This window comes from Rhinopithecus roxellana, chromosome 13 (assembly GCF_007565055.1).
Source record: "Rhinopithecus roxellana isolate Shanxi Qingling chromosome 13, ASM756505v1, whole genome shotgun sequence".
Classification (NCBI taxonomy): Eukaryota; Metazoa; Chordata; class Mammalia; order Primates; family Cercopithecidae; genus Rhinopithecus; species Rhinopithecus roxellana.
This window is the reverse complement of record NC_044561.1, coordinates 95,561,288-95,586,087: the sequence shown is the minus strand read 5'-3', so window position 1 is coordinate 95,586,087 and position 24,800 is coordinate 95,561,288. Positions and strand designations below refer to the sequence as shown.

At 38.2% G+C, this 24,800-nt stretch overlaps 1 protein-coding gene across 1 annotated transcript in view; it reads right to left on the bottom strand.

Moving 5' to 3' along the window:
- HAO1 (hydroxyacid oxidase 1) overlaps positions 1-24,800 on the bottom strand; it is a 60,068-nt gene that overhangs the window by 32,205 nt on the left and 3,063 nt on the right. Inside the window, exons 2-3 of the mRNA XM_010387776.2 lie at positions 21,242-21,393; positions 75-330 (exon numbers count right to left, since the gene is read on the bottom strand). Of these exons, the coding sequence (XP_010386078.1) occupies positions 75-330; positions 21,242-21,393 (408 nt within the window). The remainder of the gene's footprint in view (positions 1-74; positions 331-21,241; positions 21,394-24,800) is intronic.

The window sequence follows — 24,800 nt, the reverse complement described above, 5'->3', positions numbered from 1 at the left end:
GTAGAATCCAGACCCTATCATTCCCAGACAAGATCCCTTTCAGCTCAGTTCAGGGCCCACATGTTCATGTTTACCTGAGTTGTGGTGGCAGCTTGAATCTGTTACGCACATCATCAAGACGGTTGCCCAGGTAAGGTGTATCCACTGTCACAAATATGGCCTTGTAGCCCGTCTTCTCTGCCCGCCGCACTAGCTTCTTGGTGACTTCTCGGTCCTTATAGATATACAGTTGCAACCAACGAAGTGCCTCAGGACCAGCTTCCGCCACTTCTTCAACTGAGGAGGTGGCCCAGGAACTCAACATCATGCCCGTTCCCAGGGACTGACAGGCTGAGAAAGAAAGGGGATAATCAAGCCAGGCCTGGCATTGCTCATCCAAGCCTTTGAATTGCAGTTGGATGGAGTAAAGACATCTAGAAGGGCAATTTGGCAATATGAAGTCAAATCTTTTAAAGAGAGAAGCAAGTCCAGTCCATACCATCTATTTCCTGATTCTACCTCCTCTGGTACAAATGGCTACTGGAGTTATTGCTGCTCAGTGTTTATTTTCCAATGATTAGAAATATACATTTCTTTCCACACTTTGTATATTGTTCCTGAAGAATAAAATGAGTCCAATAGTCAAAGGTGCCTGTAAATACAGGCAAAAAATATTAAGAACCTGAATGCCCAGCACTAGGGAATTGGTTAAACTGTAGTTCATATATAAAATGAAATGAACACACCCATTAAAATTAACATTATTGCTAGGCACGTTGGCTCACGCCTGTAATCCCAGCACTTTGGGAGGCTGAGGTGGGTGGATCACCTGAGGTCAGGAGTTCAAGACCAGCCTGAACTGTGTGGTGAAACCCTATCTCTACTAAAAAAATACAAAATTGCACATATACACCATGGAATACTATGCAGCCATAAAAAAGGATGAGTTCTTGTCCTTTGTAGGGACATGGATGCAGCTGGAAACCATCATTCTCAGCAAACTATCACAAGAACAGAAAACCAATACCACATGTTCTCACTCATAGGTAGGAATCGAACAATGAGATCACTTGGACACAGGAAGGGGAGCATCACACACCAGGTCCTATTGTTGTGGGGTGGGTAGGGGGGAGGGATAGCATTAGGAGATATACCTAATGTAAATGACGAGTTAATGGGTGCAGCACACCAACATGGCACATGTATACATATGTAACAAATCTGCATGTTGTGCACATGTACCCTAGAACTTAAAGTATAATAAAAGAAAAAAATACAAATTAACCGGGTGTGGTGGTGGGCGCCTATAGTCCCAGCTACTCAGGAGGCTGAGGCAGGAGATTCTCTTGAACCTAGGAGGCAGAGGTTGCAGTGAGCTGAGATCGTGCCATTGCGCTGCAGCCTGGGCGACAAGAGTGAAACTACATCTCAAAAAAATAATAATTAATATTATGATAATCAATTGTCTGTGTCAATATGCTAAACCATAGTGCCCAGACATTTGGTGAAACATGTCTGAATGCTGCCACGAAGGTGTTTTTTAGATGAGATTAACATTTTAATTAGTAGACTATGAGTAAAGCAGATTATCCCTCATAATGTGAGTGGGTCTTATCTATTCAGCTCAAGGCCTTAAGAATAAGTCTGTGAAGGAGAAGAAGGGGAAGGAGAAGGAGAAGGAGAAGTAGAAGGAGAAGGGGAAGGAGAAGGGGAAGAGGACTGGGAAGAGGAAGAGGAAGGGGAAGGAAGACTGCTAAGAAAAAAGAATTCTGCAAGAAACCTGCCTTCATACTGGAGCTGCAACATCTCTAGCTTGCCCACCAACTCTGTGCATTTGAACTTGCAAGCTTCCACAAGTATATGAGCCAATTCCTGAAAATATCTATCTGTAGATAGGTATTGTAGAGATAAAGATAGACAGAGATAGAGAGATAGACATATGTATGTATCTATCTGTATCTATCAAGAGAGAGAAAAAGATGAGAAACTCCAAGAAGGAGATCCTATTGATTCTGTTTCTCTGGAGAATTCTGGGTTTTACAATTATGAAATAATATAGACATAGAAAGATGTTTATAATATATAGATATATTAAGGAAAGAAAAAAGTTTACAAAATGGCATGTATTACATGATATCAAATTTGTACAATTGTACTTATTGGTAGATAAATCTAAACAAACTACATGCTAATGGTGGGTGGGAGAATTATGGGGTTAGTTTAATTTTTTTCTTCCTTTTTAATTTTAAAATTCTATCTTTCAAAATTTTATTAAATATATAGTCTACCATTTACATTGTCTTTTAAAATCTCATAAAATGTGTGTGCTAGATATCCCAAGCAGACACATCCTTTTGAGCAAAGTTGCAGTTACATTTTGGGGGGAGAGGTAGCAAGAAATGGGCAAATAAATGGAAAATTAAATAGAATTGTCTAACTAATAGTTTTACAGGGTACCTGAAGGAACACGGGTGATAGGTAGGCTTTCTTCCAAAAATTGGTAGTAAAATTAGAGTCAGCCTTAGTGGAGGAGAAACTGATATAATGTTTATATGCGTTTATATGCAATATATAAAAGAGTCAAATCTGTTATAAAGTATAAATATATAAAAGTATATTATGTAAAACTCTATTCCTCCCAGTCATTTGACTCATCTGCGTGCCCACCATGCATCAAATGGGTATAAATATAGTTGTCCAAGTGACACTCATAGGATGTTGATGGGAATCCAGTGAGTTGCTCTTTGTAAAGCTACAATGAGAAGTTAAAAAGCTTCCATGATTCTCGGGGCCAGGTGCGGTGGCTCAAGCCTGTAATCCCAGCACTTTGGGAGGCCGAGGCGGGCGGATCACGAGGTCAGGAGATCAAGACCATCCTGGCGAACACGGTGAAACCCCATCTCTACTAAAAATACAAAAAAATTAGCCGGGCATGGTGGCAGGCGTCTGTAGTCCCAGCTTCTAGGGAGGCTGAGGCAGGAGAATGGCGTGAACCCGGGAGGCAGCGGAGCTTGCAGTGAGCCGAGATCGCACCACTGCACTCCAGCCTGGGCGACAGAGCGAGACTCCGTCTCAAAAAAAAAAAAAAAAAAAAAGGCTTCCATGATTCTCAAACTTTAGTAGGACAGTCCCCTGGAGGGCATGTGAAACACAGACTTCTGGGTCCCACCCACAGAGCTTCTGGTTCAGTAAGTCTGAGATGGGGCCCAAGAGCTTGCATTTCTAACCAGATGAGGCTGATGCTGGATCACACTTTAACATTTGAATAGTACCATAGCCATTAGATAGTAAAGGTCTAAGTTCAAATGTAGTAAAATGGATTTTGTGTTTGATAAATGTTAACTTGTCAATGCCTTTGAAGATGTTTTTCATACATGTTCTCCAGGTCAGTGGTTCGCTACAGAAGATCTGAGTTGGAGGTCATCATGTCTATAGATCACTAGTCTGTTCTCCCAAAGAGTGCCTTTGGGAATTTATTTTATGGGCACTCATGACCGGCAAAATATTGTTCAAAACCCACATTTTGTTAAGTAACAACACAAATGAACATCGAGACCATTGTCTGATTTTCATTAAGATTTGGAAATGTGGAAAATAAATTCAGGTCACTTACTGCTGTTTGAAAGGAACATGAAGGGACATTGATTGCTTGGATCAAAATACTCTAACAATCAATTCACCTGAAAGAAATTATGTCCTGGCCAGGTTTGCTGGCTCCTGTCTGTAATCCCAGCACTTTGGGAGGCCAAGGTAGGCAGATTACTTGAAGTCAGGAGTTCAAGACAAGCCTGATCAACATGGTAAAACCCTGTCTCTACTGAAAATACAAATATTAGCTGGGCGTGGTGGCACATGCCTGTAATCCCAGTTACTCAGGAGACTGAAGCACTAGGATTGCTTGAACCCAGGAGGCAGAGGTTGCAGTGAGCCAAGATCACACCACTGCACTCCAGCCTGAGTGACAGAGCGAGACTCCCTGTCTCAAAAAAAAAAAGAAAAAAGAAAAGAAAAAAAGAAAAAAAAAATATGTCCTGAAGAGGATGTTACCTAAGGTCACACAGAGATGAGCAACAAAGTAGGAGAACTCAGCATGGAACTCACCACTCTCCAAGGGCAATGATCTTTCTAGACTCCCTGCATGCCTAAATGACTCCCTGGTACCAAGCATAGATAAATATACTTCCTCAATATTTCAGGGCAATGACATCCAAGAGAGTAGGTTTGCCATGTGCATGAGAGACACTGCCATGCATTGGGAAGGCATGGAATCTTAGAGTCCAGTGGGAAGGTCCTCCGTATACTGGAGGTACAGAGTGTGAATGCACAAAGGAGTCTGGCAAAGAGAATCACTCAGATGACTGGGCATGTTTTTGTAGTTAATACAAAGACATCATGTAGTCTAGCAGCAGCTCTGCCAACAGGAACATCAAAATCCACAAAAGGATTCCCTTGAACTCATAAGAAATATCTACAGACACTCCACACAGATTGCTGAAATGCCACAAAACACACATAATTTCTACTTCTCTTAAACCATCTGACTTGCAGGAAGTGTCAACCCTCACAAACATTTTACCCAAATCACTTGGGTATGCATATTTAGAGAGAAGCAAGTCTGGTCCATACCATCTATTTCCTGATTCTACCTTGATACAAGTAACTGCTGGAGTTATTGCTGCTCAGTGATTATTTTCCAATAATTAAATCATACATTGCTGAAATGTTGAATTGGGATCCCCAAAATTACTCCAAGAGAATATTCCTGCATGTAGCGGGAAATATGAGTCTGTGCTGAGGTGTTATCATTTGAAGCTAAGATACTAGTCCGAGGAGAAAACAGAGGAGCAAACAGCTGGCTCCCTTCTCCCCAGAACAAATATGAGTGATCACTCTTATCTCAGTCCACTTGTGACTATTTACTGTGACAATGGAAAATTATTGATGAATTATATTCATTATTTTTAATACAGTTTTATGTTAGAACGAGCTAAGGGAGCCTGGGAATTTATATGGACCATTCAGAGAGGCAATAAAGAATTTGCCTATTTCTTAAGGACAGATCTGAGATGAAGTTGGTACATACCAGAATGGCAATTATGTTTGTTAAAATATTAAAATACTTACACTCCAATTGGTAAATAGCCACAGCTCTGAAGTTAATAACCCCAGCCCCTGAGTCTCTTCAATATGTCACTGTGCTTCAATGTGTCATCACTTCCTTTTCTCCCCAAGGAACCCCCAGACTTCCTGACAATCCAGCAACTTAAACATCAGCGCCTGGCAGAATGGAGGGCATCCACCCTGTTAGAGCCATAGAGACCAGCAGCTGAGTATCTCTTCCGATTGCTCAAAGTCCCGCTAAATAGTTCAAATATTACCTTTGCCTGAGAGACAAATGATAAACCCTTTGAGCTCACACTGCTCATTTTGGGATAAAAGTTACAAGCTTCAAAATTTTATAAATGACATAGCACGATCAGACTTCATCAAAAAGTTCTAATTATAGTTATCCTAGTCTACGGCTTGAAAGCACGAATGTTTTAAGCCCTTTTACTCTCCTTATCCATTGTCCACGAGGAAATTCGACTCCGCCTGCTCTCAAAAGCAGGCACTGTCTGTTTGCATTTTGCAAAGGAGAGGGGTTGGCTTTCATTCTTCCTCCCAATGTGTGACTATGTATTAGACTGTAACAGAAGATTACAATGATATGTGTTGCAGTTTTACGATGCCTGGCAAAATGGAACTCACAGCTGAGGTCATATTAACATAAAGGCAAAGCCTGGCTCTTGCCCAGAATGAAGTTCCCTAATGTTGATCCAAATCTAAAAATCTTGACTTTTGTAATAGTTGGTATATCCTAAAGACGAAATATCTAGGAGCCTACACCATCAAGCAAACACTGATCTTGTATGAAATCCCAGGACTCTCTTATCTTACTTTTACTCACTGACTCTTTTCATTGTCCTTAAGATACATCTTCAAAGATAGACACCTACACTTTTAATGTTACAGATATACTCAGACTTTATTCGTATGTTTGGCATTTATTTCTCTTCTTTAATTAAACAGTTATACATTATGCCATTGCTATAAGGAAATTGCATATGACACACACACACACATACAATCACTAAAAGGGACACTGGTCAGGTCTCAGATATTGAAGCATCAAAGATAAGGCTACGTACATAAGCTGGGAGATAAAACTTCCATTTCAGAACAATAACAGGGTAGAATGGATTGAGAGCCTGTCCTACAGTCCCAGTCTTGTCATCCATGAAGCACTTTCTATCTGCACAATGGCTATAGCCACAGCTGTTCTGCCCACTTCATTGTATTGCAAGATCATCTATTGGGGCAATGTTTGTGAGCGTTTTCTGTGTAACCCCTGACGCCATGCAATTGTAAAGGGCTAGGTGAGAGGATACCTAATGAATTTGGAAAAATAAGTCCTGGATAGCTTTGTATGTTTTTCTAATTTCGCCAAGGACCTGGATTTCTTAATGTCATTATTTATTAATCTTCTCCAAAGCCAGCTTTCTTTTGCAATTATTTTAAATCTATTTATATTTATTTTTAATTGAAAAAATAGTAATTGGACATGTTTATGGGGTAAAATGTGATGTTTTGACCTATGTATACATTGTGGACAAATTTAGACAAGCTAATGACCATATTCATCACCTCACCAACTGGTAAGGTTTGGCTCTGTGTCCCCACCCAAATCTTACTCAAATTGTAATCCCACATGTCGAGGGAGGGAACTGTAATCCCCATGTGTTGAGGGAAAAAGGTGTTTGGATCATAGGGGAGATTTCCTCCATGCTCTTTTCATGCTAGCGAGTGAGCTCACACAAGATCTGATGGTTTTATAAGGGGCTCTTCTCCCTTCACTTCACACACAGGCTCTCTTACCTGCCACCATGTAAGACATACCTGCTTTCCCTTTCACCATGATTGTAAGCTTCCTGTGGCCTCCCCAACCATGCAGAACGGTGAGCCATTAAACCTCTTTTCTTTATAAATTACTTAGTCTTGGGCAGTTCCTTATAGAAGTGTGAAAGTGGACTAATACACCAACTTATCATTTTTTTGTAGGGAGAACATTAAATATCTATTCTTTCAGTAATTTTAAAATATAAAATACATTACTATTAACTGTGATCACCATTCTGTACGATAGATCACTAAAACCTATTACTCCAGTTGCACTGAAACTTTATACAACCTTGATCAATATATCACTTTCCTCATTCTTTTCCTTCCTCTCCCAGCCTCTAGTAGCCACCTTTTTACGATCTGTTTCTGTGAGACCTACCTTTTGAGATTCCACATGTAAGTGAGATCGTATAGTATTTGTCTATCTGTTCCTGGCTTATTTCACTCAGCATAGTATCTTCCAGATTAATCCATGTTGTTACAAATAACAGAATTTTCCACTTTTTAAAGGCTGAATAGTATTTCTTTGTGTACATACACCTCATTCTTTATCCATTCATCTGTCAGTGGATACTTAGGTTGACGCCACATCTTGACTATTGTGAATAATGCTATAATGAACATAGAAGTGCAGATACCTCTTCAACATACTGATTTCAACACCTTTCAATAAATATCCAGAAGTAGAAATGCTGGATCATATGGCAATTCTATTTTTAGTTTTTTGAGGAATTGTATGAAACTAAAAATTTCTGCACAGCAAAGAAAACAACAGAATCAAGAGACAACCCAGGGATTGGGAGAAAATATTTGTAAAGCATATATCTAATGAATGCTAATATCCAAAAAAATAAGGAACTCAAACAACTCAATAGCAAGAAAACAAATAACCCAAATAAAAAATGTACAAAGCACAGGAAGAGAAACAATCAAACAGGCAACTTACAAAATTGGAGAAAATATTTGCATACTATGCATCCAACAAAGGTCTAGTATCCAGAATCTATAAGAAACTTAAACAAATCAACAAGAAAAAAACAGATAACCCCATTAAAAAGTGGGCAAAGGACATAAGCAGACACTTCTCAAAGACATAAAAGAGGCTGATAAATATATGAAAAAATGCTCATCATCTCTAAGCATCAAAGAAATGCAAATCAAAACCATAAGATATGCCATCTCATACCAGCAAAATTGCTTTTGTTAAAAAATCAAAAAATACTATGTTGGTGAGACTGTGAAGAAAAGAGAAGGCTGATATACTGCTGTAGGGAATGTAAATTAAATAAGCCACTATGGAGAGCAGTTTGGAGATTTCTCAAAGAACTGAGAGTTATTCTACCATTCGACCCAGCAATCCCACTAACTGGGTATATTCCCAAAGGACAATAAATCATTCTACCAAAGAGACACATGCACCAGCATGTTCCTCACAGCACTATTCACAATAGCAAAGACATGGAATCAATCCAGGTGCCCATCAATGGTGGACTGAACTTTTTAAATGTGATACATATACACCATGGAATACTATGTAGCCATAGAAAAGAACAAAGTCATCTCCTTTGCACCAACATGGATGCAGCTGGAAATCATTATCCTAAGTGAATTTATGTAGCAACCAAATACCACATGTTGTCACTTAAAAATGGAATCTGAACATTGGATACACATGGTCATAAAAATGGGAACAATAGATGCTGGGGAATACAACACTGGGGTTGGGAGGGGGAAAAGGGCTGAAAAAAACTACCTGTTGGGAACTATGCTCACTACCTAGGTGATGGATTCATTTGGACTCCAAACCTCAGCATCATGCAATATACCTTTGTAACAAACCTGCACATGTACTCCCTAATTCTAAAATAAAAGTTGAAAAAAGAAAATAAAAATGGGCAAAAGATCTGAACAGACTTTTCTCAAAAAAAGAGATATAAATGGCCAATAGACATAATGAAAGAAGCTCAGTATCATTAATCATAAGGAAAATTTAAATTAAAATCATAATGAAGTATCACCTCCAACTGTTAGAATGGTTATTATCAAAAACACCAATGATAAGAAGTGTTGGCGAGGATGCAAAGAAAAGGGAACCCTTGTGGAGAAAAGGGAACCCACTGATGGCAAGAAAGTAAGTTAGTACAGCCATTTTGAAAACCAGTATGGAGATTCTTCTACAATGATTTTGATGCTCAAGAGACACATTCCTCTTTTCCCTTGCAAATATAGTGTCCAATGCTCAATACCTTTATGGAGAAAGCTCCTAAAGGAGAGTGGAATCTTCTCCAGGTCCAAGAACTCCCTGTGGGGACCTATATAGGGAAAGAATATCTAAGGAGGTAATTTCTGCATTCCCAGGGTACACATTACTTTGGAGAGCCTGGAACAAATAATCCAAGAAGTGCAAAAAGAACATGCTTTTCCCTATCCCCACCCTAATCTGTTTACAAATTTCCATGAGGGGAACTGCAGAGTGAGTCTAAAGGGCTGGCAGCACTTGCATAATCCAAACATCAATCAATAATACTTGGAAGAAAAATTGTAAAATTCTCAGTATATGTTTTTGGTTTCTCTACTCTTCCATTTGCAATGTAACTATAAATATAATAATATAAAAATAAGTGAGATTAATATCCTTGTTTACTATCATCCATTCCCCCGCTCCATCTCAAAAAATGAGCTACGGCCAGTGGCATGATTTCTGTTTTACGGAATAAAAGTTAATCTCAGACCCACCCATAATGAAGATTCCTATTAGAGTTAAATCACATGTCCTAGGGTGGAAAAATGCCACAAGGGTCTGCAATAACCTGACGTAAGGTAAGTGTAGATCGACCTTTCTAAACTGCCATTCAATAGAGGGTTGGAAAATTTCCTATACTATGGAACCTATAATCAACTGCTGAGATTAAAAAGAACTCATCAGGTATGAATGCAGCTACCTCTGGAGTTGACACAAATCCTAAACTCCAATGTACAGTGATTTAAATAAGCTAGGACCGGTAAATAGCTTTGGAAAACAGCATAAACTGGCAGTGTTCTCCCTGTGGCTGAGAAATGCAATTGTTCTTCTAGAGCTTGGCAGCGTTTTGTTTTGTTTTGTTTGTCACATCAAGCCTTAACGAAAACATTTATTTCTGATCCAGGTAATCTGGATGTGAAGAAGCAAAAATAGGAAATCCATTGTATACATAAATTTTAGGGGCCTGGATACTAAGCCTGCCCATCCCAGGTTTTTATCAAAGACTACTGTGAACACATCTCTCAGTTATCTAGAGTCTCCTTGTGACTTCTCACTCATTTCAGGCAGTGATTCTAAACTTGACAGGCTCTCAAAAGACCTTGAGGGTCTTCAGAAGGGAACAATATCCATCTACATCTAATACTGTTCATGTTTGAAGAACTGAACCATGCCTTTGACTTGGAACCAACAGGAACTTTCATCCCAGGCTCTGACCAGGGCTTCTCAAGCTTTGAGGTGTATAGGAATCACACAGGTATGTTAACAAAATTCAGTTTCTGACTCAGTAGGTCTGTAGTGGGACCTAAGATTTGCATTTCTAACAAGCTCCAGAGTCCTGCTGACGCTATTGTTCCAAGGACTATGCTTTGAGAACCTTGAGGTAGATATTTTCTTTCAAAAGGACTCATCCAAATTAGTAGAATATGTGTGATGTCCTGAGCAAAGTTGGGGCTCATTGAAAATGAAAGGGAAAGATGGAGCAATGGCAGTGAAGTTGGTAGTGGTTGTCACATGGTTTGCCAATGCCAGCCATGCCTTGCTGATAAATCACCTTTCTTCTCTGCTGGCACCCTCTGGAGAGGGACACAGGTATATGTGCCACATTTTTTAATGCATTCTTCTCTTACTAGTTTTAAAGCCAAGGAATTAAACTGTGTTCGCATGATGGCCCCTCAGTACACTTAACCGTTATCCCATGATTTGGGTTTGTTTGCTTGTTTGTTTGTTTTAGCTCACTTCTCTGGGATTTATCCAGCTTTCTAGATCTCAGATCAGAAGTGGAAGTGAATGGCAAATAAAAATAAAATGGTACAAGATGAAGAAGACGAGAGCGCTTACTCAAAGCTGAGAAAACACAATTTACCAATTATAAAATAGTTTCCAAATGTTTAATGTCAGGTTCAACAATCTTACACACAGAAATAAGATGATGAACCATCAAGCAAAACTAAAGTTTGTCATGCTGGGCTTGATGAGGAAGGGAATTATAATATATTTGAGAATGATGCTCATCCACGGCCACTACCACCACCACAAAACAACAATGGAGGGAAATAGAAAATATTAGTTATTGATGAGAGTTAATTATTTGGAAAATTAATTCATGTGGGACTAATCATATACCGAGATTCAAACAGAACAATTAGCAACGTGTTACTTTAGATCCAAATAATTTCTTTGAAAATAACTCTCTTTTATGGGAAGGCAGAGTCGAGTTTCCAAAATTATGGTTTTAAGGAAAAAGAGGAAAGAGGAAGCAAAAAAGGGTAATATGTTCAAAGGGCCTAAAGTGTTGGGGTTTTCTTAGGTGCATTTGATTAAAAAGCTCCTACAAAACTTAGTCATCAAAACAGCTGCACTGAAAATAATTTTGTTGAGAAAATGCATTTTGTCATCTGCACAGGAAGTCATTACGTAATGGGGAAAATATGCAATGACCAAGTACCAAGCAGTTGTGTGGTTCTAAACTCAGGGCCTGTCATAGTGAAGTGATTGTATAACTGTGCACCATAATGTCCATTGAGTGTGTCATCCTGTCTTCACAGAGAAGCTACCATCATATAGATCTTCACAGAGGATCTACCGTGGTATAGACGCAATCAACACTGTTTCATGAATGTCTAAAATTACAATTGAGATTAACCAGAAAAATAAAGTTCTGAAGTCAGTGATCTAAAAGAAGAACAAACCTTCAACTACAATTATGCTTGAAATACTTAAAAGTTGTCAAACAAATCTTAATTTACAATTTATAGAGCTGAACAAATTTAAACACTGCCAAGAAAGACCAGGAAACCAGACTTAATCTTTCCAGTGCTTTCATCATGGTCCATTGAACGAATCTGGAGCTATATAATCTTGAGTGATCACACTGCCACTATACCTCTAGATCTCTTTTTTACTGTATGAAAATATTTGCAAGGAACAATTAGTCCCAGTGACATCTTAGCTCTCCCTTCCTTGTTTTCACTGTATTTCTAGAGCAGAACTCTGCATTAGACTAAAACATTAACTCTACTGTAGTGATTCCTGTGTTATTATTCTGTCATTTTACTGAATTGTCAAGTCTTGGCATAAATGGCAGATCATATGGAGACCACAACACAGTGATAGGCCCTTTAACAATGGTTTTAAGGAGTATTGAGTTTGCGCACAACAACTTCAACCAACCTCCCAGTATTTAACAACTTCAGTGTTGGGATACACACGTGAGCCTCTGACTCTTTTCACTGTCACATTTTAATGTCATCAGGTACATTAATAATTCCAAGAAGAAGCAATCTCATGCTCTCAACAAAACCACCCAATAGCTTAAATTTTGGTGCAAAATCCTAGAAATCATACCATTTGATGACTGTCTTTAATATGGCTAGATTCTAATTTTTAATAGGTGTTTTAATTAACAATCTTGTTTCATTGCAAAGTGATTTTAACACTGAAGTCACTGTTTATATGAAAATACTTTATACAATGAAGTATATATTTTACAATGAATTATATGAAAATACTTTATACAATGAAGTATATATTTTACAATGAATTATACAATGAAAATACAGTGAATTACACATTTTAGTATATGTATATATATATATATGAAATGTCCATAATCTTTTAGTACATATATAAGCATATGTAATATGGATGTGTGTTTGTGTGTGCGTGTGTGTGAGTGCTTACACATAGAAAGAGCATGTCACTGACTTTTTATTGTTAGAAAAGCAAGTCTAAATCATAAAATTTGGTTACACTTTAGAGTGAAACAGACTTCGATTCAAACCCCATCACCATTACTGGCACTAGGCCTTGGTCAAGGGCTTCCTTCTTCTCCACTGTCAAACAGAATGAGAATTACTTCACAGGCCTATGGTAAGGATTAATCACAAGAACATAAAGTCCAAGCATTGCACCTGATACATGACAGGCACTCCACTTCAGAAAGAGTAAAAATTTTCCTTAAAGCAAGTCCAGTGCTTTGCCTGGATTAGGTAAAATTGAGAATAATGGGGATACTTTCCTAGTAGGTATGCTGAAACATATATCTAGTCAGTCACCTAGCACAACACATAAATATATAAATCAATAAAGCTTTCAAAAAATACATCGTTTGGGTTTGGAGCAAAGGAAATGACAGTTTTTCCTGTTGAATGGTCTTTCACTCAATGTTAAGGTTGATCACTTAATCTTGGAAAATCCAGAAAATTCAACAGCTAAAACTCTCACCTACACCCTAATGCAGTCATCTGGGGTCTGTGTGGCTCTTTGTATTACTCTGCAATCTGTTCCACCTGCATCTTAATAGGTGGTCAAGTCATAGCTGAGTCCCAAAACTTCACTTTGGAATGTTCTGGCCTTTTAGGCTCAAAAAAAAAGTGTTTAGATTTAATGGTTTTATGGCCCATCAAATCCTGTGTGGTAGCCTCTAATTGCATCCAGGGGCTGGAATTTCTTTTAACCCCCCCCCCCTTTTTTTTTTTTTTTTTTTTTTGACAGTTTAATAAGAATTTGCTAATATGCTGAGCATTCCTGGAACGCATTAGGTAGGTTTTAATTTTTCTTGATATGAGGTCCCAGCACTCCCTCATGTGGCACTTGCCCACATGACAAGTCAGAAGCAAAAGGATAAATGAATATTTAATCATTTTTTCTCTTTCTTTTTGATTTCTCATGTTTAAAGGGAGAAAAAACCATCTCAAGCAGCTCCATGAAAGATGAAGGAAAATATTATTACAGCTACTGTGCAAAAAACCTGAGAGGTTTCCATGATAATGTTCTTAAAGCACCAAGTGGTATAGTAAGCATTTTATTAATTGGATATTTGAGAAGTCAGAGATTTCAGAGATGATCTACTTATCCTGGAAGACAAAAATTTAGCCTAATGATGCTACCTATTTTATATGTGTTAGCATTTATGTTTATTATTGCTATTTCCTTCAATATGTTAAATATTCATAGAAATAATTTTGTATTCTTCTTTAAAGAATATAAAGAAAAAATTTCAAAAACATAAATAAAAATTATCTGCTAGAGTTTCAAATGGATGTGCCATTATAAGTAGAAGCACTTATAAAACAGCTTAAATATTATGAGATTTACAACTATTAAAAGGTTGATTAAGTAATCTATTGAATCAAATTTTTTATTCATAACACAGTACGTGAAAAACTGCCCTCCATTCAGTATTTTTCAGATATTTTTCTTCCACTTTAAAAGACTTCTTAGAATTTTATTTTTTGTTCGATTGTACTTCATGACCCATTGTTTACGCTCCCAAATTTTGCAAAAAGCGAGTATTTCCTAATTAATTTCACTTTCTGTGGCTTGCTTTATCTATTCAAAGTTAAAAAGATAAAACAATAAAATATAGGATGTTTGCAACAAATATTTTAAGATGATAGCATGGTGCTTGCCTTAGGATTCTTGCTATAGTTAATGACACTTGAAAATACCAGTAACGGAGCAGGATGTTATAGGTAGCACTGCCTAAGTGATTAATAACTGGAGCAAGGCATTTAACCTTTCTAAGCCTTGATTTCCACATCCACAGGAGTTGGAGAAAGTTTCTTAGGGTTTTGCACTCACACATTTTAAGATGGTGGTAAGGATAGGTGAGTAAACAATAAAGTCAAATTGCGTGGCACGTACTAATTGCTCTAGAAATGCTGGTGATCATCATTTTTCACACGACTTTGAAGTATCACTTTCGGAGTTTATGCAACATTTATTAAATACATGTTTATGTTTTTAGCAATGGTCAGAGATAGTTACATATCTTGTTCCTCTCCTATAGACCAAGAATATACTTTGAGAAATGGACATCAAATGCACTCAAATGCTCACTGCCTCATCTAAACCCTCCAGAGCTGACACAGTTCTGTGGAAAGAAGTGGCCTGACATAAAGTGCATCTAAAACCTCAAGGGCTGACATAAAGTGTAAATTTCAGAAGTGTTAGAAAAGGTAGCTCTATACTTTCAATTGTCTCTCTTTTTGCATTTGATAAAATTTTAAATGGGATCAAAATCATTTATTTGTATACTGAAAATATTGCAAAGATCATCCTCCACTTCTATGCCAATTTTCTGGGTTTCTGTTTTTGGAGATTTTTGTTGTGAACGTTTTTTCTTGTGTGTGTTTCTTTTTTTTTTTTTTTTTTTTTTTTGTCTTACCAGCAGAACTATTTAAAGAACTTTTCTTTTGAACGCCAAAATGCAACACAAGTAGCTGCATGCTCAGTGTCACACCTAAGTTCTGTAAGATCCCTGGGAACAACCCCAGCCTCCTTGGGGCGTGGCATTCAAACCACTGGTCTTGCTCAAGTAGCTCACTTTATCAATGAAGAAACGTAATCCTAGAGAGTGAAAATGACCTGCCACAGAAATAAAACTAGTTCATGGTAAATTTCCACATAAATCAGATGTCCCAGATGGACAGCCCAGGGGACACTTGTAGCCCACAAAAGTATTTACTTTGGCCCACACATTGTTGCCCCAAACAGTGTTTTAGGGAATTTTGATTTATTTGCCCACATTTAAAAACCAGGAGATTGTACATAGAAATCAAGATTTCTGGCTTCTCTTAAAATTTTGGAAGATTTGGCAGCCCCACATCCCTGCTCCCTTGGGTCGTCAAGAGCTAAGATGTGGCTGCCCCCTTCTGATAGAACATGAAATCTCAGATTCGCTGCAGTCTCCACCCAGGGGCTTGCACTGTTGTTTCGTTTATTTGTGTGTTTGTTTGTTTGTTTCAGTTTCATCTTTTTTTGGACATTTACATTACAAGCCTGGCTCCTAACGGTACCCTTTTTTCCCAAGGTTTCTGCATAAAGCTTAAAATAAAAATATTTTTAGCAAAGAAAAAGAACAATTTTTATTTCCACTAAGATGTAAATGGAATATTCTTTACTGAAAGTGAGTTTTTGTGTGTGAAAGATAAAGATTTTGGGGACTTTGGGCTCTGAGGGCCAAATAAAGATAGTATATAAGCATTTCTAGCATTTATTTCATGAATCCTCACAAGAATTCCTACAGGTGAGAGCTCTGATTGAGCAAACATACAGGACATCTATGATTTGTTGTTTATCTGAAATTCAAACACAATGGGCCCTCTGTGTTTTATTTGGTAACCTTGTATTCATCATCATTTTGAAAATGAAAAATGTATAGCTTCATTGGTCACTCTACAACCATGCAGCAGTGTAAAAGAGTAGAGTTCAGGCCAGGCGCAGTGGCTCACGCGTGTAATCCCAGCACTTTGGGAGGCAGATCTTGAGGTCAGGAGATCAAGACTATCCTGGCCAACATGGTGAAACCCTGTCTCCACTAAAATACAAAAAATTAGCCAGCCGTGGTGGTGCGCACCTGTAGTCTCAGCTACCCAGGAGACTGAGGTAGGGGAATCGCTTGAACCTGGGACCCAAAGGTTGCAGTGAGCCGAGATAGCACCACTGCACTCCAGCCTGGTGATAGAGCAAGACTCCGTCTCAAAAAAAAAGAGTCAAATTCAGTCCTCAGTCCCAGTTAATAAGGTGGATGTGCCCTACAGTTGTGAGAGGAAGGGCAGAAAGGCCCTTGAAGTTGAACTCTGAATAAATCTGGAGAGTCAACCGGGAAAACGAGACTATGGCACCATAGCAATTCCCAGAACTTTCTGGAGGCCCATTCTAATTACTCAGGCCAGACCATTGCCTGTGGACACCAATGGGTTTCACTTACTCTCACTGACCATGCTGAGGGGGACACTTCTCCAGAGAGATCGATAACCCCTGTTTTCTGAACCTGGCCCCAACTTCTCTTCCTTGCTAGGGTCTAAGTCCCTGGAGACAGGAATGCTTAGGGGCCAGATATTTAGGAGGGTAACCAAAAAAAAATACTCCACAACAAGTTCCATAGATTTCACCATATTCCCAAGGATTGATTTGCTTGAGAGGATTTCCATATTCTTTCTGGGAATGATGGAATAAATCCAATAATAACTTCATAATTCCATGTAAATTTTCTCAGTTTTCATAAATAAATCTCTGCCAAGTATGAATATTCTTACACTGTTACTTAAATTTGCCTATGGCTATCTATAGCCTTCAGTTAGCTATTATCCTGGTTTGCATACTTCCAGAAGCCAAAAATTACACAGAGATGTGAGAGCAAGCTATCTTATTTGGAAACGATCTCAGTGAATTGAAGGAATGGGGAAGTGAGAGAAGAATGGGAAGAAAGCCAGTAAAAGAGGGTATGTTCATGGGCAGGGAACTACTGTGGACAATGTGACTCAATCCTTCCGAGGATCAGTGGGTGACCATATTAGAAAATGCTTCCATTACCCTGATCAAAGAGAGCTGGGGTATTTATCCACCTACTGCTGTACATCATTAGCTAGGGAATGCTCTCTCCCATTCCCCTACTTCAAACACACCTATCCATGGGTTCATGTTGAAAGAGATAATGTCAGGCAAAAAGTGGTAGGTCTGATGGAAAAGGGAAGTAAGACGGGAATACATCCAGAGCACAAGCACCATCTACTCCAGGCATTCATTCTTTTCTTGCAAGTAACCTACTGTCCCACAACCAAAGCACACCTGCCAAAGAGCACTCTACTATTAGCTGATGACCGTCAGCTTTCTGGATATACCTAAATATTAAATAGACTAATAACCTATAGATGGTCTTTGAAACATAGGAGAAAACTTAGAAACCCTGGAGAAAGGTTTCTAGTACAAATACAGAATAGAAACTCTGATGTTGCTTCCCTAATAGGAACCCAATGGAGGATCCTAGATTTTTGAGGGCAGCATGTGCACACTTCCATTGCCTTCTCCAATTCCTCTGTGATCTCGATGTCACCACCCTCTCTTTGTTCTGCTGGATCCACCTTATCCAAATGTCTATTGTGTAACTTATTCTGCCAAGGGGCCTGTTTTGCATGCTCCTAAAACTGTAATTACTTCTAGGGGATCATAATGGGCTTCTCCTCATGACACTTCATAGGACTTTCTGAAATTAAAGCTCTTGCAAAGTGGTAAGGAGCCCAGATTCTGGAGACAGAATAACTCTATCTGAATCCCATCTCTATCACTTATGAATTGTGCATCCCTAGGCACGGTTATTCATCTGGTGTGTGCCTCAGTTTCTCCTGTGTAAAATAGGTTTAATAATATGACCTATTTATTTGGGTTGCTCTGAGGCTTCAATGCTATAATACTCATAATATACTTAAAATAGTGTCTGGAACATGATAATTGCTTTATAAGTGTGAAATAAATCTAAGGGGATAAGCCTGTAATAAGCATTTAATATCCTCTTATGGTTACTTCTGAAGGAAATAGTCCTACTTACACTGTCAAATCATAGTTTCTAAAGAAGCTTTCTTTTCTGCTTTCTTCTCCTCTTTCTTCTCAGCCCAACTCCACCAAGAATAAAGACTGGTCTTGGAACCATCAGAAGTGACTTGGAGAATAAATCTGTCATTGATGAGCTATGAAAAACTGTTTTCTCTGTAACTCTAGCTACTTGCCCACAAAATGGGGACAGAAACACCTGTCAAATATCAAATAAAGTAACATGTGTTGGTATGGTTAGGCTTTGTTTCTCCACCCAAATCTCATCTTGAATTGTAATCCCAGGTGTTGAGGGAGAGACCTAGTGGAAGGTGATTGGATCGTGGAGGTGGTTTCCCCCATGCTGTTCTCATGATAGTGGGTGAGTTCTCATGATATCAGATGGTTTTATAAGTATCTGGCATTTTCCTGCTTGCACTTCTCTCTCCTGCCGCCATGGGAAGAAGGTCGTTCCTTCCCCTTTGCCTTCTGCCATTATGGTAAGTTTCCTGAGGCCTCCCCAGCCATGCAGAACTGTGAGTCAGTTAAACCTCTTTCCTTAATAAATTACCCAGTCTCGAAGAGTATCTTTAAATCAGTGTGAGAAGGAACTAATACATGTGGTAAAAATAATCTGCTGGTTCCAGGGTGCCTTACTAAGTGAGCTCTGCTTTTTGCCTTCTCTGCTTCCTTTCTTCATTTCCATTCTCTTCATGGTCCCTTGTCCCTTTATCTCTACTCTTTCAAATCTAATTTTTATAATTTCCTCCTTACAAAATAATTCAAAGAAGAGTTTATAAGATTGAGCCAAAAATCAGAAGAGTATAAAGTCAGGAGTAAACTCATCACTTATAAATAAACATTTGTAAATTGCGATATTTGAAACTAAATGTATTTTAGGACCTGACTATTGTTCGCAACTGATTTCTTACAATTTTAAATTAAAATATCATTCTATGTTATTGCACTCTTCCTATAGTATAATTTTTTAATTTGATGCCATTTTTATGCATCATATTTTTTGCAAACTATCTCTAATTATGAGATGTTTGGGTATTTTTTTCTAGTTATTCTCCTGCTAAAAATAAGAAGCACGAAAATCCTTGCAGAAATGATTTTTTTTCCTCAAAAATCATAATTATTTCCTTGGAATTCCTAGAAGAGAATTTTTAGCATCACATGGAATTTACATTTTTAGAGCTTCGATATGCAGTGCCAGATTATTTTCTAGGAAGATTATTTCACTTTACACTTCTCTCAACACTGTTTGAAAATGCACGTTTTCTCCCTAACCTAATCATACTGCCTGATCTTAAAATAAAAATTCGATATCCAGAAAATAAAACAGATGGTCATAATTTACATGTCTTTGCTTATTAATGAAATTGAATATTTTTCATATGTTTATTGGTTACTTTTATGTCTCCATTTGTAAATTTCCTATTTATATCTTTTGTTCATGTATTTCTCTTTGTCCCTTTGAGCAATATATTATTTTATTCTTCAAATATAAGGGCTTTTTACGTGGAAAGGACATTAACCCTTTACAGTCTCATATTTTTTTCCATTTATTTCAGTTTACCATTTACTTTTTATTTTCATTGAGATTTAAGAACACTAAAGTCTTAGTTTTTTAGTGTTCATTTGTTTTCTTTTGTTCTAAGGTTGTTGCCTATAGCTTCAAGCCTGAAAGGGCCTTTATTATCTTGATTTTGTATAGATATTTACCCATTTAGTATTTTCCTTTTTTTTTTTTCTTCTCTCTACTTATGTTTCAGGATTACCATAGACAAAAGGCTGGGGCTCCAAAGCCACTTATTTGTGTGTGGTCCTAGAATTAAGAAAGCTGCTAAGTCTGTCCAGCAAAACCTCATTGTGCCATTCTGATATCCCTGACAGAATTTTATGTCAGACATTTCAAGAAGGGATGTGAATTCACAAGATCCTTAATTCTTAAAACTAAAATGTTTTTAAATATTATATAGTCGTATTCTTTTTCTGCCCTGCTTAGCATCAAAAGAATTCATTTCCAACTTTTGTATGAGTTTCTGAAGCAGAATTTGGGGAGAATTTTTACTCTCCACAGCCTTTCAAATGTTCACAGTTGCTAGAGAACTGGAAATTAATAAATTAGCCCTAATAAGAGATTTCTTTACATCTTATTTGATTTTCTCATCACTCCCTCCTAAGGCAGCTGGAACTGCTCTATTGGGAATATAACTCATCCATAACAAAGAATCATGATCCAAAACCATGGAAGAAAACATAACCAACCACATTGCTCCATGTACTCTTTGGCTGTGAGAACAACTTTGATTTGGGGGAAGCAGGAGGGTTTTGAGATACAGTAGCCACAGGGCTGAATTCCAATTCTGTAACTACCTAGCTGTGACCTTGGGCAAGTCTACTTGTCAGAGATCCATTTCCTGAGACAGTGTTATTAATACCCACAATATAACCAACAGTTACTGAGCCAGAACTTTGTATACCTGAACTCATTCAATCCTCACCATAACCTAATGAGGCAGGTAGAGTTTTTGTCCCCATTGCCAAGGAAACCAATGCAGAGAGAGAGTATCTTGCCCAGTCACACAGCTGGAAAGAAGAGGATCAGGACATGTAAGAACAAGCATTTTGATGATAGAGTTTATGAGCTTAATGTTTCTGAGTGTAAAAACATCAAGGAACGTGTTAGCTTGGTGCATTCAGAGAAGGAAGTTGATAAACGTTAGCCCCCTTCTCTCCCTGTGGTGACAATCTTCCTCCTACCTCGCACAGTGGCAAGCTCGCCATCCACATGAGCCATGCGCTGCATGGCCGTGGCCCCCACGCATATTGGCATGCTGACCCTCTGTCCTAAAACAGAAGTCGACAGATCTGTTTCAGCAACATTCCGGAGCATCCTTGGATACAGCTTCCATCTAGAATTAAAAAATAAATAAATAACATAAAAGGCTTTAGAGTTTCAAAAATATAACCAAAACTTTGACATTACATTTTAGTTAAAAAGAAAAAATATGATTGGATTTTTTCCCAACAAGCAAATGACTTTACAAAGTTAATGGAAAAGAGGCAATTTTACTGTTGGATAGAAAGTTAACAATTAGAGGGTAATTAATTTTCCAAGCAATTATTTATTTATTTATTTATTTATTTATTTTTTTTCCCGAGACGGAGTCTCGCTCTGTCGCCCAGGCTGGAGTGCAGTGGCCGGATCTCAGCTCACTGCAAGCTCCGCCTCCCGGGTTCCCGCCATTCTCCTGCCTCAGCCTCCCGAGTAGCTGGGACTACAGGCGCCCGCCACCGCGCCCGGCTAGTTTTTTGTATTTTTTTAGTAGAGACGGGGTTTCACCGTATTAGCCAGGATGGTCTCGATCTCCTGACCTCGTGATCCACCCGTCTCGGCCTCCCAAAGTGCTGGGATTACAGGCTTGAGCCACCGCGCCCGGCCGCAATTATTTATTAAAGTATAATTAATATATAATAGTATTCACTCATTTTAGTCTGTACTTTTGTGAATTTTGACAAATGCATACAAATGCATGGTGTAACTGCCATCACAATCGAGATCTAGAAAAGTTCAATCATTCCCAAAAATGTCTCCATTTTCTTTTGCAGTGAAACTCTCCCCAATTCAATCCCCTGACAACCACAGACGTATTTTGTTTTTGTCCCGATAATTTTGTTTTTTTTTTTTTTTTTTTTTTTTTTTGAGACGGAGTCTGGCTCTGTCTCCCAGGCTGGAGTGCAGTGGCCAGATCTCAGCTCACTGCAAGCTCCGCCTCCCGGGTTCACGCCATTCTCCTGCCTCAGCCTCCCGAGTAGCTGGGACTACAGGCGCCCGCCACCTCGCCCGGCTAGTTTTTTGTATTTTGAGTAGAGACGGGGTTTCACCGTGTTAGCCAGGATGGTCTCGATCTCCTGAGCTCGTGATCCGCCCGTCTCGGCCTCCCAAAGTGCTGGGATTACAGGCTTGAGCCACCGCGCCCGGCCTGTCCCGATAATTTTGCTTTGCAAGAATATCATGTAAACAAAATCATACAGTATGTCGCCTTTTGAGTTTGGCTTCTTTCACTTAACATAATGCATTAGAGATTTTCTCATGTTGTTGTATGTATCAATAGTTTGTTCCTTTTGGGTGATGAATAGTATTCCATTGTACAGGGGCACCATCATTTGTTCAATCATTCCCAAGCTAAAAGACATTTGGAATACCTCCAGTTTGGGGCAAAATTCTAAATAAAGCCACTACAAACATTCACGTACAGGTTCTTGTGTGAACGTAGTTTTCATTACACTTCCCCAATCTTGAAAATCAAGATGGTATACAAATGCATAGAGTTTAGATTAGAGTTTAAGAAGATATTCTATGTCTAGTTTGTCTCCTTTTTATGTGATCAACAGCAGCTTCAGGCAATTACTTTTAAAATTATAATTTGATTTCTTCAAAATTATTGAGCTATATGCTGTATTCATTAAAGTCTAATGAAGAGGGAAGGATTTTTTATTAGTTTAGCTTAACACTTTTCTCAAAAATATTATTTGACAAAAACTGAAATTTGGGGGTTGAAAAGTTTTTGACTCCTGAAAATTATTTTAAATGACTGTTTCTGTGCTTCTTCTGCGTTGGAATGAAAATTACCAATAAACCAGCAACCAAAAATTCACCAGTAAGATTTACAGGAGAACTAGTTCTCTTTCCTTCTGTTAAAACATATATCTCCTATTTGTTTTGATTTATTATTCTCCTCATTACTGCTGATTAAAATTGAAGAAAATACAGCCCTATTTCTAATATGCACCAGTATAATAAACATGTTGTTCAGGCACACATATATTTCTAACCAGCATTCATCTAGTATTACCTAGATTTAACTCTGCTTCCAGAAGCAGCATGACTTTTTAGTAAATATAGTGAAGTATGATATAGTAATGCAGTAACTTGAAAACAAAAAAAAAGAAGAAGAAGAAAAAGAAAAAGCCCTTAATTGAAGTGTACTTCCTGTAGCGGAAGAAGAAATTCTGCCTTATAGTGCTTTGTGGAATAGCTAAGGGTCTGTAATCTAACCCTTCCTCACATAATAAAGTAAAAACATCCAGTCCCTGAAAAGCATAATAAAGAAGTTTTACTGTGTGATTTCTATGCTATTCCTTTGAACATCATAATTGTCATTATTTTATGTCACACCACATGCTCTGTTGCTGAAAGTCTTTTCTTCTTGACAGACCCTCACAGCATGATTCTTTGATCTCCATTTTGAAGGGGGAAAAGCAGAAGCCTTGAAGAGAGTTTTTATTACCAATCATCTCTAAGTGTGTTATTAGAATGAGAGAAAACGATCTTAATAGCAGCCATTGGCAAGCCAGCCTTGGAAGGCATTAATATTTACTTAGAGCTAGAGAAACAATGAAAGCTTTATGACAAGAACACACAACGCTGCAGGGCAGCAGCTGTGCGTGTGTGTGTGTGTGTGTGTGTGTGTGTGTGTGTGTGTGTGTGTGTGTCAAAAGGGACATTTTTAAAGGTCAAATTCCCATTTATAAAGCAAGGCTAAATCCTTCCATCTCCAGACAGTGGCTTTACGCTTGTCCACTTGGTGGCGCAGTCACTTTAATAACTGTGGGCTCTTACTTTCCCTTAAACAGTATTTTCTGTTCTGAGGATGTTACAGAGGTTTGTCAACCAATGCACAAAACGTAATTCCTACGTAAAATTAGATAAAATCAATGGAATGGAAACATGCATGTTATCTAAAGAGTCCTCCATGTTTTGATATTTTTCAAATAGTAATAACAGCAACTATGTCAGATAGCTCACTAGCTTTTCAAGCCTTGCCCAACCCCCACCCCAAATTTAAGTAACTTTTCCACAATCATACATAAAATAACACCTCACCATATTCTCGGACTGTGTTCTCCTGGACCTCCACTTTGGAAAAAGAATGGGCTCAACTGGAAACAGTTGAACCAATTGAATAATAAACCGTTTTCAAAGGATAGAAAATGAGATGCCAGAGTAAAGGAAGTGGGGTAAAGATGAGAATCTGTTCACAGGAATTTTGGCCCACCCCTCACATCTAACAAGGGCTTCAAATTTAACTTATAAAAAATCAAATGATATACACACTCCTCACAAAGTAGCTGCCCTATTGAAGGAAGACACCCATGCCTCACCCAGCTTTATAACTGTATGCTATTTCTGAATCACACCAACTAAACATTGTGGGTTCATGTTTTATAAGTTGTGTAATACTATAATATTGCATTCTGATTTTCTCCACATTAATTTTTTACTCTAAGCAGTTAAAATATATAAAGCAAAAACACC